We start from the raw sequence: 12138 nt of genomic DNA, 5'->3' as shown, positions 1-12138 counted from the left end.
TGAATGATGTGGTTGGAGGAAGAAGTAAGGAAGTAGAACAAGTTACTAAATTCTGTTAATTCTTCCTTTCAAACATTTCTTAGGCACATTTTCCTTTTTTACCTTGTACTAGTAGAATAGAACAAAAATAATATTAAAATTATAGCTTTCTCTCAGCCAACACCCTCAATCCTACCCCCACACACACAAGGCAGGAAGACGTCTCTCAGCCAGGTAGGTTCTTCTGGCTTTAGCGATGCTGCGTGGGGAGGTGCAAGGAAAAGGGGAGCAGGTAATCAGAGACTACTAAGCTGATTACAAGGTGCTGAGAGAGAGGAGAGGGGGTGGACAAGAGGGCTGGGCCGGAAGGAGGGGGCTTAGAAGATGGGAGGCCAGCAAGCCTTGAAAGAGACACCGGATCAGCTTCAGAGTATGGAATAAAAGTAGATGGATGGACAGAAAGTAGAATAAAGTTACTAGTACGAGCTTTGAGACACGCAAGGAAAGGACTTGAGGTATTGTTAAAATAAATTATTTATTTAGGTTTTAAAATAGGTAATACATTTACATGGGGCAAAATTTTAAACATACAAAAGCTTTTACAGTGGGAAGTAAATCTTCCACCTACCCCTGTACTTCAGTTACTGTTTCTCCTTCTTGTGGATTACTGTTAAAAAATGTCCTCTCTTCCTCCCTCCCTCCTTTCCCTCCTTTCTCTCTTCTTCCCCTCCTTTCTTTTTTAAACATAAATAGTAGCATACCATCCATGCAATTCTGCACTTCTTTAAAAAATTATCTTAAATTGCAGCATTATTCACAAAAACCAAGAGACAGAAACAACCTAAGTGTCTATGATGGATAAATTTTTTAGAAATGTGGTATATACATACAATAGAATATTGTTAAAAAAAGAAAGAAATCCCGCATATGATGATAGGCGGTGACAATATGGATGAACCTTGAGGACATTATGCTAAGTGACATAAGTCAGTCACAAGGAACAGATACTGCATGATTCCACTTATATGATGAGTCAGGTTCATAGGAACAGAAAGTAGAATGGTGCTTGCCAGGAGCTCAGTGGAGCGATGTGTGGCTTGTTGGGTGTGTGTGGAGTTTCAGTGATGCTGGACGGGGCAGTTCTGAGGATCTGTTCCACAACAATGCATATGTGGTTGACAATATTGTACTCTACACTTGGAAATTGTTGGCTGAATTTTGTGTCATGCTTTTTTTTGCCACAAGGAAAAAATTACCCTAAGGAATAACTCCGGTTGGACATGATGGCTCACACCTGTAATCCCAGCATTGTGGGAGGCCAAGGCAGGAGGATCACTTGAGTCTAGGAGTTTGAAACCAGCCTGGTCAACATAGCAAGACCCTGCCTCAAAAAAAGGAATATTCCATATCAGTCATTCTTTTTAATAGTTGCAAAGTATTTCACTGTATAGATGGCCCATAATTCAGTCACCCAGTCCCCTGTTGATGAACATTGTTTGTCTCCAATCTCTTTCAATGCACCAATGAAAATTCTTAAACATTCGAGAATTTTCATTATTTTAAAATTATTTTTCTTGCTGGACTACTTTGCTTAGCCATGACACAACTCTGAGATGGGCCTTCTGTCTCCCACATACACTAGGTTAAATCCTGTCTCTGAACCTTTGATCAGTCTGCTCTGAGTATCTTGAAAGTTACCTTGCTCTCTACTTATACGAATTCTTCTAATTGTTCAGGAGACAATTCAACACTTAATGTTAAGCATGCTTCTCAGATCACAGGCCTGTCTTCTCCTCTGAAGCCATAAGTACTTTCTATCATCAACATTCATTAGAGAAGTTGATCTAAGTTTAGGCTTCAGCGGAATGGCTTTCAGACAATGCACAGTGGCAAGACCGTTCTGTTTGTTAAAATATTGAAATACCTCCCTATCTAAGAGATCTAGCTTCCTGGGCCCTCTGTGTCCTCCTCTATCTATCCAACCCCTTCCCTGGAATTTTCACCTCCCCACAGCCTCCTGATACACCATCTAAAGGGCTTACACCTGACATAGCAGGGAGACTCCAGGACTTGCATCCAGCAGTGGGGCCAACTTTGAGGTAAGCTTTACCCTCACCCCAGTCTTAAAAGTTTGAAATATTTTGAATATATGAATTATTACACACGTTTCAGCTCCTTGGAGTAAGCATTTCATGGGTGGGAATAGTTCTTTGGTATTCCCTACAGCACCTATCACCTGAAACATCATACAGCCAGTATTCCGCCCATCCTTATTTCACAACCGGCAGGGTCCAGGGCACCAAGCTTCCAGAAGCACACAGGCCTGACTTGCAGGGCAGTTTACTCCCATTCCAGAAAGGTCTAAGGGGCCCAGGAATCTCTCCGGAGCACTTCCCTGAAATCTCCTGCATTCTCGAAGCTTCTGCCGTGGTGCCACTAAAGCACTCATGACCCACATCTCCACCTTCCTCCCTGAGCTTCAGGCAGACTCCTCCAAAGTCCTGCTGGGCACTTCCAAATGGGCGCCTAACTTCTTATGCTGGCACAGGGCTGACCTTTGCTACATGGTTGGTAATGAATGAATGAGATGAAAATCAAAAGCAAATCACTACCCACCTCCCCCACCATTTAACTGCTCTCCAGAAGTAGGCACTGTTTATAGCCATTCACCTCCTTCCACCCCCACTGATCCATCAGAAATGCCTCCTTGTTCAGCACTTCCCATCTTCCTCAGATCTTTCCAATTTACAGGAGGGATTATGAGACGCTGATTCTGAAAGTAGTCAGGTCTGAAAGTAGTAAGGACCTAGGCACTCTTCAGATTATGGTCTTCCCCTGACTTTGGCTGGAACCCAGACCCGGACTGACCCAAGCCTTAGCCCCTTCCCATTCTCATTCTGGCCTGGCCACCACCCAGATCCCTCCCTCCGGAGCCCTCCGACTCCGCCCCTAACCTCATCCCATTTTCTTCCTGACTTCAGGAACTTGCCTCCTGGTCGTGCTCCCTCCATAGCCTCGCCCCTCTGCCTATCACTCCGCCCCTTGGACCTCCCCTGCAGCTTCGCCCCGCCCCCTCTGGCCCCGCCTCCGTCCCTTAAGGCTCCTCCTCCCCTCCCCCACCCAGCTTTAGCCGCGCGGGGACACTAACCCACCCTCACCTCCGAGAACAGCGCGGCCAGGTGCTCCAGAGGTGCCGCGGACAGGTCCCCGCAGACCACTGCGCCGCGGATGCTGTCGGGCCCTGGAGGCTCGGGCCCGGTGCGCAGGAAAAAAAGCCTCTTAGCGCCAGCCGGGCCCGACTCAGGTCCCACCTCCAGCCCGGGTCGTACTGCCAGGCCCCTGGGCCCGGGCCGCACCACCAGCAGCGGCCGCGGCCCCTCGGCAGCATCGCAGCCCAGGAAGGCCTGGAGCAGCTGCTCCGCCTCGGCACTCCCCGCGCAACGCTCCCAGGCGCCCGCAGCCGGCCGCAGGCTCATGGCCACGTAGGTCCCCAGGAGTCGCAGTCGTCGGTCGGCGCCGCGTTCCCCATCCGCGTTCTCCGCCGCGAGCGCGGCCCGCTCCTCCGCGCTCCACATCGCGCGCGGCCTCCAGCTGCATCGGTTTCCCTAGCGACGGGGACGCGGCCAGGACTCCCTCCTCTGCTCCCTTCCTATTGGGCACTGACCCCCTGGTCCCGCCCCTTCCAGGCTAATAAGGTAGGAGGTGTACGCGGGAAGGGGCGGGGTCGCGTCGCTGTTGCTAGGACACCAGCAGAGACTCGTACTCAGTGTCTGCCTGGTGTATTGGGAGTACTGAAGTGTGACCGTGGAGCGCAGTGGCTTATTGATGGGCTGCGTGGAGAGGAGATCAAGCATATAAATGCTGTTAAGGTTCGTTTTGGCTAAGGTCGAATTAGTCTTTAGAGGTCTCCAGACACTGAAAATAGTATGGTCCTCTCATCTCTATCCTAAATGCGCAATCCAGACTTAAACACAATGCCAAATCATAAAACAGATTTAAGGACATTCAGTGAGTGTTTTACTTCTTTTCCATGATGGCAGATTAAACACTTCAGAACAGTGCTGTCCAATAGAACTTTCTGCGATGATGGAAATGTTTTCCATCTGTTCTAGCCACGCATGGCCTATAAAGGAGGTGAAATGTGCTCGTCCCACTGAGGAAATTTTTAATTTTACTTAATTTTCACTTAAAATTAAATAGTCACATGTGACTGTAGTTATATTGAACAACTCAGCTTCAAAATTTTAATGTCAAGTTTTTTTAAGTTTTCTTCCATGCCTTTCTTTGCCCATGTTTTTTAAGGCATGTGCTTAATCTGCCAAAAATGTAACCAAACTGTGAGAGGCTTGTTTTTGTTTCTGTTGTTTTTGAGACAGGGTCTTACTCTGTTGCCCAGGCTGGAGTGCAGTGGCCGGATCATAGTTCACTGCAGCCTCAAATCCCTGGGCTCAACTGATCCTCTGGTCTCTGCTTCCCTAGGAGCTAGGAATACAGGCGCCACCATATCCAGCTAATTTTAAAAATTTTTTGTAGAGATGAGGTCTCGCCATGTTGTCCAAACTGGTCTTGAAGTCCTGGACTCAATTGATCCTTCTGCCTCAGCCTCCCAAAGTGCTGGGATTATATGGATGAGCCATCATGCTAGAGTTTTTGACTTCCATGGGTATGACCACTAATCAGTTCTTACTAAATGTAGTAAAGTACTTGTAAATATGCAGGATGCTCAGAGCCTTCCCATCCTGCCCTATACCTGGATATTGGCTTCAAAAAGGGATAATATAAAGTGCCTTGCCTGACCTCAGAAATTAGCATTTGTTACCTGCTTAGTCCTTCTCCATGGTCAGGATAAACAGTTTGGCCCTTTGCATGCATGTAAGGTGACAGTGCATGGGTGCTGAAAAGATGGACAAACAACTTGGGCAGCATGAGGTCTGCAGGACTGAATGAGCTCCCCTCTGCCCTGCCATCTTCCCTTTAGTCACCTCCCAGGGACTGCTCAGTTTCTGGGTAAAAGGAATGTTTATAATGGGTTTCAAAGGAATATTAACAGAATAAGCACTTATCAATGGCAGCTCAGCTAACAAGAGCCCCTCAGGAAAACACCAGTGGTTGGGAGGTAAAATGATTGATTTCATAATAACTGGAGCAAAGGAGTTGCTGTCATAAAAAATGTTCATGTTAGAAATGAATCTTTATGTTTGTAAAGCATGTTTTATCATTGCTGGATTAAACAATAATCAACCAACTATGAGGAAGGGAAAAAGTGGGAAACTAAAACAATTTTTAGGATGAATTTGGTAACTGACATTTCAAGAAAAAGCATCAGGGAAAAATAGTAACGTCAGGGGCTTCTTACACATATCGTTTTTTGTTTATCTTTGCACATAGGAAGGCATCGTTGTTGTTTTAGTGCTTAGGGACTTCAAATGTGTCAACTATGCTCATGTTTCGTATACAGAGTGACTTCAGGACCATTAACTTTCAGTAAACCCTTGAAATAAAATTTCTGCCACCCCACTGTGGCTTTATTATGCCATTAATCTCCTATGTCCCCTTGCCCCAACATACATAAAAATAGAAACAAAGGAGTCTCTGAATATGACTTAAAGATTTCTGTGTAAGGTGAAGGCTCCTGAACATTAGCAATCCCAGTTTTTAATTTTCTCTCCAAAAAGATACCTTATCTGCATTTTAGAAGGTGATTGGTGGGAGGCATTAATATGGGATTATTGAAAACAACTGACATTTAAAAATATTGTATAATTATGACAAAAATATCCCCAAAATATATTAGTTATCTATCACTGTATAACAAATTACCCCCAAACTTATCAGCTTAAAATAGCAATAAACATTTATCTCACACAGTTTATGGGGGGTCAAGAATTTACGAGCTACTTAGCTCGTAGTTATTGCTCGAGGTTTCTCATGATGTTGCAGGCAAGATGTCATCAGGGGCTACATCACCTGAAGGCTTGACTGGGGCTGGAGGAGACACTTGCAAGATGGCTTACTCACATGGCTAGTGGCTTGGTGCTGGCTCTTGGCAGTAGACTTCAGCTTCTTAGCACGTGGAGCCCTCATTGGGTATCTGAGTGTCTTTGTAATGCTGTGACTGTTTTCCCCCAGAAGAAGTGATCTGAGAGATAGCAAGGCAGAAGCCTACAGTATCTCTTATGACTAGCTTTGGAAATCACACACTGTCATTTCTGCAATTATCTTATTAGTTACAGAAGTCTGCCCTATTCAATACGAGAGGGAATTACATGAGGATGTGAATACCAGGAGACAAGAATCACTGGGTACCATCTTGGAGGCAGGCTACCACAAAAAGTAAGGGAAGGAATGAATTTGCATAAGATGTTCAGCTAAAATAATTTCCATTTTTTAAATTGGAAACTTGAACTCAGTCCCATGAGCATAATATTTGTAGTAATCATATTTTTTGTTTTAAATGACTATGCACAATTCCTGTTCAAGACTTTTGGTCATGATCTCTTTAAATTCTGGATAGTCGCTCATGATGAGAAATTTGTTCCCACAAGCAAGTAATATAAAAGTTAAAGCCTTTCAAAACCATTCATAAATTAGCAGTTGACATTATATTTACAGAATCTAACAGCTCTTTCTTTTCTTCCTTGACAAATGTTACATTGAAATTCTTTTATGCTGCTAATAGATACTGAATCTAACCCAACCTTTTCATATCAAATATTTCAAAATAATGATGAAGTTCTAATTCAAATAATGTGCATGAATTATTAGAATAACCTCCTTGCAGCTATCTTGGATACTATTAATGTGAACATCAGACACAAATAGGGATATCTATGGGATCCAAGAATAGAAGGACAGTGTATGCTGCCTGTGACTACATCCAGGAGACATGCATAAGAACATCAATGATTGCATTGTAGCAACTGCAAAATAATGGGAAGCAAACCAAGTGTCCATCAATAGTAGAATGGATGAGTAAATTGTGTTATATACTATTCATGACATATAATACTCTACAGCAGTAAAAAGAAATAGACAATAGTCATATGCATCAACATGGATAAATCCTAAAAGCATAATGTTGAATAAAAATAGGAAAGTTACAGAATAATTTAGTGTTACATTTGTTAGAAGTTTTAAACTAGACAATATGTTGTAAGAGGCACACACATGTAGTAATCTAATAAAAAGTAAAGGAATGATTATCACAAAATTCAGATTTTGATCACTCCTTGGGGGAACTAAAGAAGCATGGGATGAGTAAAGGGAACACAGGGCCCTTTTAAGTTCCTGATAATGTTTTATTTCCTAACATGGCTTGTGAGTTTTCATTTTGTCATTCCTCTTAAACTGTACATACATATTGTACTTATGAAGCGGCTATGTTGTCTGGGGTATATACCCTGGGGTTTGTCATTACATGCCATGAAAATTTAGGAGATGGACACACAGGAGGAGTTAGGAGCAGCGGTTTAGTAGGCAGAAGAGAAGAGAAAGAGAAACAGCTTTCTCTGTAGAGAGAGGGGGGTCTCCAAGCAGAAAGTACCAGCTGGTGGTCAATGCACCAGATTTTATAGTCAGGTTTGAGAAGGCGGTGTCTGATTTACATAGGGCACACAGATTGGTTCAATCAGGTATAATGTTTACGTAGTGCAAGCGGAAGGCTGGTTGCCCTACCCTAATCTTATTATGCAAATGGACTTTTTAGTTGATTGGTGCCATCTTGTCTGTTCCTTACTGTACATGTGGCTGGCAGAGAAGGGAAGATGGAGCTGCCATCTTGAACACGTCTTGTCGCTAGTTCCTGTCGGCATTCACCTGTGCAAGCTTCCAGCTTGCTTGTGTATGTCTGCAGCTGGACTTTACAGGCTGCTCTTTGTTAGAAAATGACTTGGGGCTGCTTTTCATGAAAAAGAAAAGCCTTACCGAGGACTCCCATACCTTTACTATCTGCCTAAGTAATTTCTTCATAACTCCTGTGTCATGTGAATATATAATATAACTCAGAATAAAATAAAACAAACAAATGTGCCATTTCATGTACTCTGAATGCTGTGGGGAAATTCATTTCAGTTACTGAGAATCAATGTATAGATGTTCATTTAAATGCTAATAACTCATTAGATTTATGAAATTACTTATCAGATATCCTAAAAATTGATTAAGTCTGTTACTGGTGACTTCTTTTTCGTAAAATCCAATTGGCACTGTTCAGTCTTTATGTTACTTACTGGTTCTATTAAACTCGGCTGATTCCTGATTCAACGTGTGGAAGGAACCTCCACCTCCTGGACTCAAGTGATTCTCTTCTTGTGCCTCAGCCTCCCGAGTAGCTGGGATTACAGGCACACACCACCACGCTTGGCTTATTTTTGCATTTTTTTGTAGGGATGGGTTTTCACCATATTGGCCAGCCTGGTCTCGAACTCCTGGCTCAAGTGATCCACCTGCCTCAGTCTCTCGAAGTACTGGGATTACAGGTGTGAGCCATTGTGCCCAGCCAGGAATTTACTGTTGAAGAGAAGTCTGAAGCCAGCTTCATTTTATTCTTTTGTAGTTAACATGTTGAAACTACATGATCATTTAGGGGATTTATTAATATCTCCCTTTTAATTTTTTATGATTCAGAAAAATGTTTTAGGATAAAACTAAAGCCCCATGTAATTGATCTTTGCCTGAAATTATAAAAGCCCATTCAGTTCTCATAACGAACTGTTTCTTCACAGCAGGAAAGATTGTTCTATGGAATCTTGGATTATGACTTATTTTCCATATGCACTTTCTTGTCTGATTTTCTGGGGAGGTAAACTGATAAAGTGTGCTAACAATTCCAAGTAGGGGATACAATTTGAGATATTAATTGAGGTTTTTTATTCCTATATGTTCTGATGCTGTCCTGTGGCTCTCCACACAGTGAGTTAACAACATTTAATCCCTCAGGGGAGTGTGAATACAGCCTAAAACAGCTCATTGATTCTGAATAGTTTTTAAACACATAGCAGAGACAATATCTATGAAAGCTATGCTGTTTCTTTTCTTGTATTGTAATAGGCAAACTTACAGGGAGAACAGATTTATATTGTATTATTTGTTGTAATTCTAAGAGCTTGCTTTGAATATATAAGGCATAATCTGAAAGACTGAGAGGTTAGAGCGTATTTGCTAAACCATGGATGGATAAGAACGCATAGCAATATGATAAGCAGATTTCCTTACAAAAAAGAGACAAGGACTCTTTCTGGGATTGGGAAGCGGAGTAGAGGAGCAGAAGACATTATGGATATGGCTGCAGAATTCTTGACCCTTTCAGGTAGGTCCAGGGAATGAGATGAGATGACAGCTACTACAGAAATCCTGAGTGTCCAAGAGAAGGGAACACTTGAGCCTTGCTTCTCTGGTAAGCTGTAGGAAACAGTGGACAAGTGGAGAAGCCTTTATCCAACCTGGCCCTTGTGTTAGTGTAGCAGTGACAGAGGGCAGGATTTGACAACAGGGACCAGGAGGCAGCCTTTCAATGCTCCCCTGCCCTAGCATGGTCCAGGTACAGGAGCTGACAGTTTCTACATGTGTGGTATGATTAAGAGGAGGAAAACCGAAATGCTTAGAGGGATAGCTGGGGGTCAGGCTATGAAGAACATAGTACAGGTATTATTACCTAGAGGCCTTAATGGGTTACAAGGATGATACAAGATGGTTTATATCACAGCGACGACAAAGACAGGTGTAGACTGGGTGTCCTTTTCCTGATGAAACCATCTTTGCAAAAATTATATCAGTGAGAAAGTTGTAACAGTGAGGTAAGTTAACCCACCCCTCATCTTGCCTTTCCTTTGGGCTTTTGGGCCCAGCTAACTTTGGAAGACATTTAGGCTATGGTTTAAATTATAATAGGACTTCCCCAAAACTCAACAGCCTTTGTAAAGCTAATGAAAGAACATCAGGCTGGAGGAAGAGAGGAGCCTGATTCTGCTAAGGTGTGGACATAGATTGCCAGCCATTCCTGCAGATAACACTGCTATAGTAGATAGGCCTTTTGAGATATCTTGTCATGTATGCTACATGTCTGACACCCATGACTCCATCTGGACCTGCCAACCCTACTCCTCCAGTGGCCTATACCCAGAAGTGATTGAACACACAAAAGGACAGTTCCAATGCCCTAAGATTTCATCTCTGCCCCAACCAATCAGCAGTAAGCCTAGCCATCTCCACCCCTTCCCCTAAACTGCCTTTGAAAACCCCTAACCTACCAGCTTTGGATAAGAATGATTTGAGTACTAATTCCATCTCCCATGTAGTGTGGCTGGATTTGTGTCTATTAAACTCTTTCTTTACTGCAATGCTTTGGTCTTTATTTGTGCAGTAAGCAGGAAGAAAGGAAGAACCCCTCTGGTGGTTATACTGATTGGTGGAAGATATATAAGCCCTCCAGGTACTCACAACCTTCCAGAGGAGAGAGTAAAAGGAAAGAATCCTAAATAGAGTATGGAGACTGATATGGTTTGGCTGTGTCCTCACCCCAACCTCATCTTGTATTGTAGCTTCCATAATTCCCATGTGTTGTGGGAGGGACCCAGTGGGAGATAATTGAATCATGGGGGCAATTTCCCCCATACTGAGTAAGCCTCATGAGATCTGATGGTTTTATAAGGGGAAACCCCTTTCACTTGGTTCTCATTCTCTCTTCCCTGCCACCATGTAAGACGTGCCTTTTGCCTTCCACCATGATTGTGAGGCCTCCCCAACTACGTGGAACTGTGAGTCCATTAACGTGTTTTTTCTTTATAAATTGCCCAGTCGCAGGTGTGTCTTTATCAGCAGCCTGAAAATGGACTAATACAGAGACATCAGAAGTGATTGAATTGCCTTGAATTGGCAAGACTGTGGATAAAAGGGTGGATCAGTCTGGGTTGGGTTAGAGCTACTCCAAGTGTTATACCAATAAGAGGCTTAATATAGAAATTAGAGCTTACACAACTATGTCAAGAACTGGGAAGTGAAGGTCAGGAAAGCTATAGCTGAACATCAGCTTTGCCACAGTGAAGTGAGTGGAATAGTCCAAGTTCACAGAAAAGTGGGAGAAGCCAAAGCATCCATATGTCAGAACCTCAAAGCATGAGACCCTGGACAGATCTTCAAAAGCATTAGCCTGCCGGAACCACAGAGGGGAAGTTCTTGGAGGTGGTCTCCAAAGGCACCAAGACTGGCCACCATATCCTCTAGGATAAATTACCAGTATATCCCTTAAATTTGAATTTTAGATAAGTAATGAATAAATATTTAGTATAAGTATGTCCAAATATTGCATATAAAAATGCATGGCAAAATGGGACATCCTTATACCAATCTGAAATTCAAGTTTAACCGGGTATCCTGTATTTTTATTTGTGAAGTCTTGCAGTCCTACCCATGAATAACAGCATCCTTTTTATCTCCCCCTTTAACATCTCTTGTGAATTCTACTCTATGGCAAGCTCTAGCAAAAGAAGGGAGCCTTGTAGTAAGGGAGACCCTGAATGTAGCTCCCTGCCTTAGAAGGGAGGGATGGTGGTGTTGGATTGGTAACAGACAATTTAGAATAGGAGATTATATTATTTTGCTAGGGCTGCCATGACAAAATATCACAGATGAGTGGCTTAGACAACAGCAATTTATATTCTCCGTTCTGGAGCCTAGAATTTTCATGATTGAGGTATCATGGGGCTTAGTTTCTTCTGAGACCTGTCTCCTTGCCTTGCAGATGACTACTTTCTTGCTGTGTCCTCACATGGCCTTTCTTATGTGCCATGCACTATTGGTGTCTCTCTGTGTGTCCAAATTTCTTCCTTTTAAAGGACCACAGTCAGATTGGATTAGGACCCACCCAAAAGGCTTCATTTTAACTTAATCATCTCTTTAAAGGCTCTGTCTTGAAGCAGGAGATATGAGAGGAAAAACAAATTTTCCCTCTTTCCTTTGGTGTGAGCAGCTTCCCCCTTGAATCCCTCCCCGTTCTGTGCGATTGTACCCTGCTCTGCAAGTTTTTATGAGTTTATGGTTTCCTGTTTTCTGTAACTACTGTCTGTAAGTCTCTGTAGCACCACGGAGGTCATGAGACATGTTTGAGCATGCTTAGATTACAGCCATCTGGGTGCCATAGCGAAGGACACAAGATAAAGCTGT

At 43.1% G+C, this 12138-nt stretch overlaps 1 protein-coding gene and 1 long non-coding RNA gene across 2 annotated transcripts in view; one reads left to right on the top strand and one right to left on the bottom strand.

Annotated features, from left to right (window-relative positions):
- The window catches only part of DNAH9 (dynein axonemal heavy chain 9), a 382482-nt gene extending 378881 nt beyond the window's left edge, over window positions 1-3601 (bottom strand). The window contains exon 1 of the mRNA XM_024235511.3: window positions 3138-3601. Within this exon, the coding sequence (XP_024091279.3) occupies window positions 3138-3554 (417 nt within the window). The 5' untranslated portion in view covers window positions 3555-3601. The remainder of the gene's footprint in view (window positions 1-3137) is intronic.
- Window positions 3588-12138, top strand: part of LOC129051013 (uncharacterized) — a 174333-nt gene continuing 165782 nt past the window's right edge. Inside the window, exon 1 of the long non-coding RNA XR_010137924.1 lies at window positions 3588-3674. This is a non-coding gene — a long non-coding RNA (uncharacterized LOC129051013). The remainder of the gene's footprint in view (window positions 3675-12138) is intronic.

The sequence above is a fragment of the Pongo abelii genome, chromosome 19 (genome assembly GCF_028885655.2).
Source record: "Pongo abelii isolate AG06213 chromosome 19, NHGRI_mPonAbe1-v2.0_pri, whole genome shotgun sequence".
Taxonomy (NCBI): domain Eukaryota; kingdom Metazoa; phylum Chordata; class Mammalia; order Primates; family Hominidae; genus Pongo; species Pongo abelii.
The sequence above is the reverse complement of the archived record's forward strand: the minus strand, read 5'-3'. Positions and strand labels throughout refer to the sequence as shown.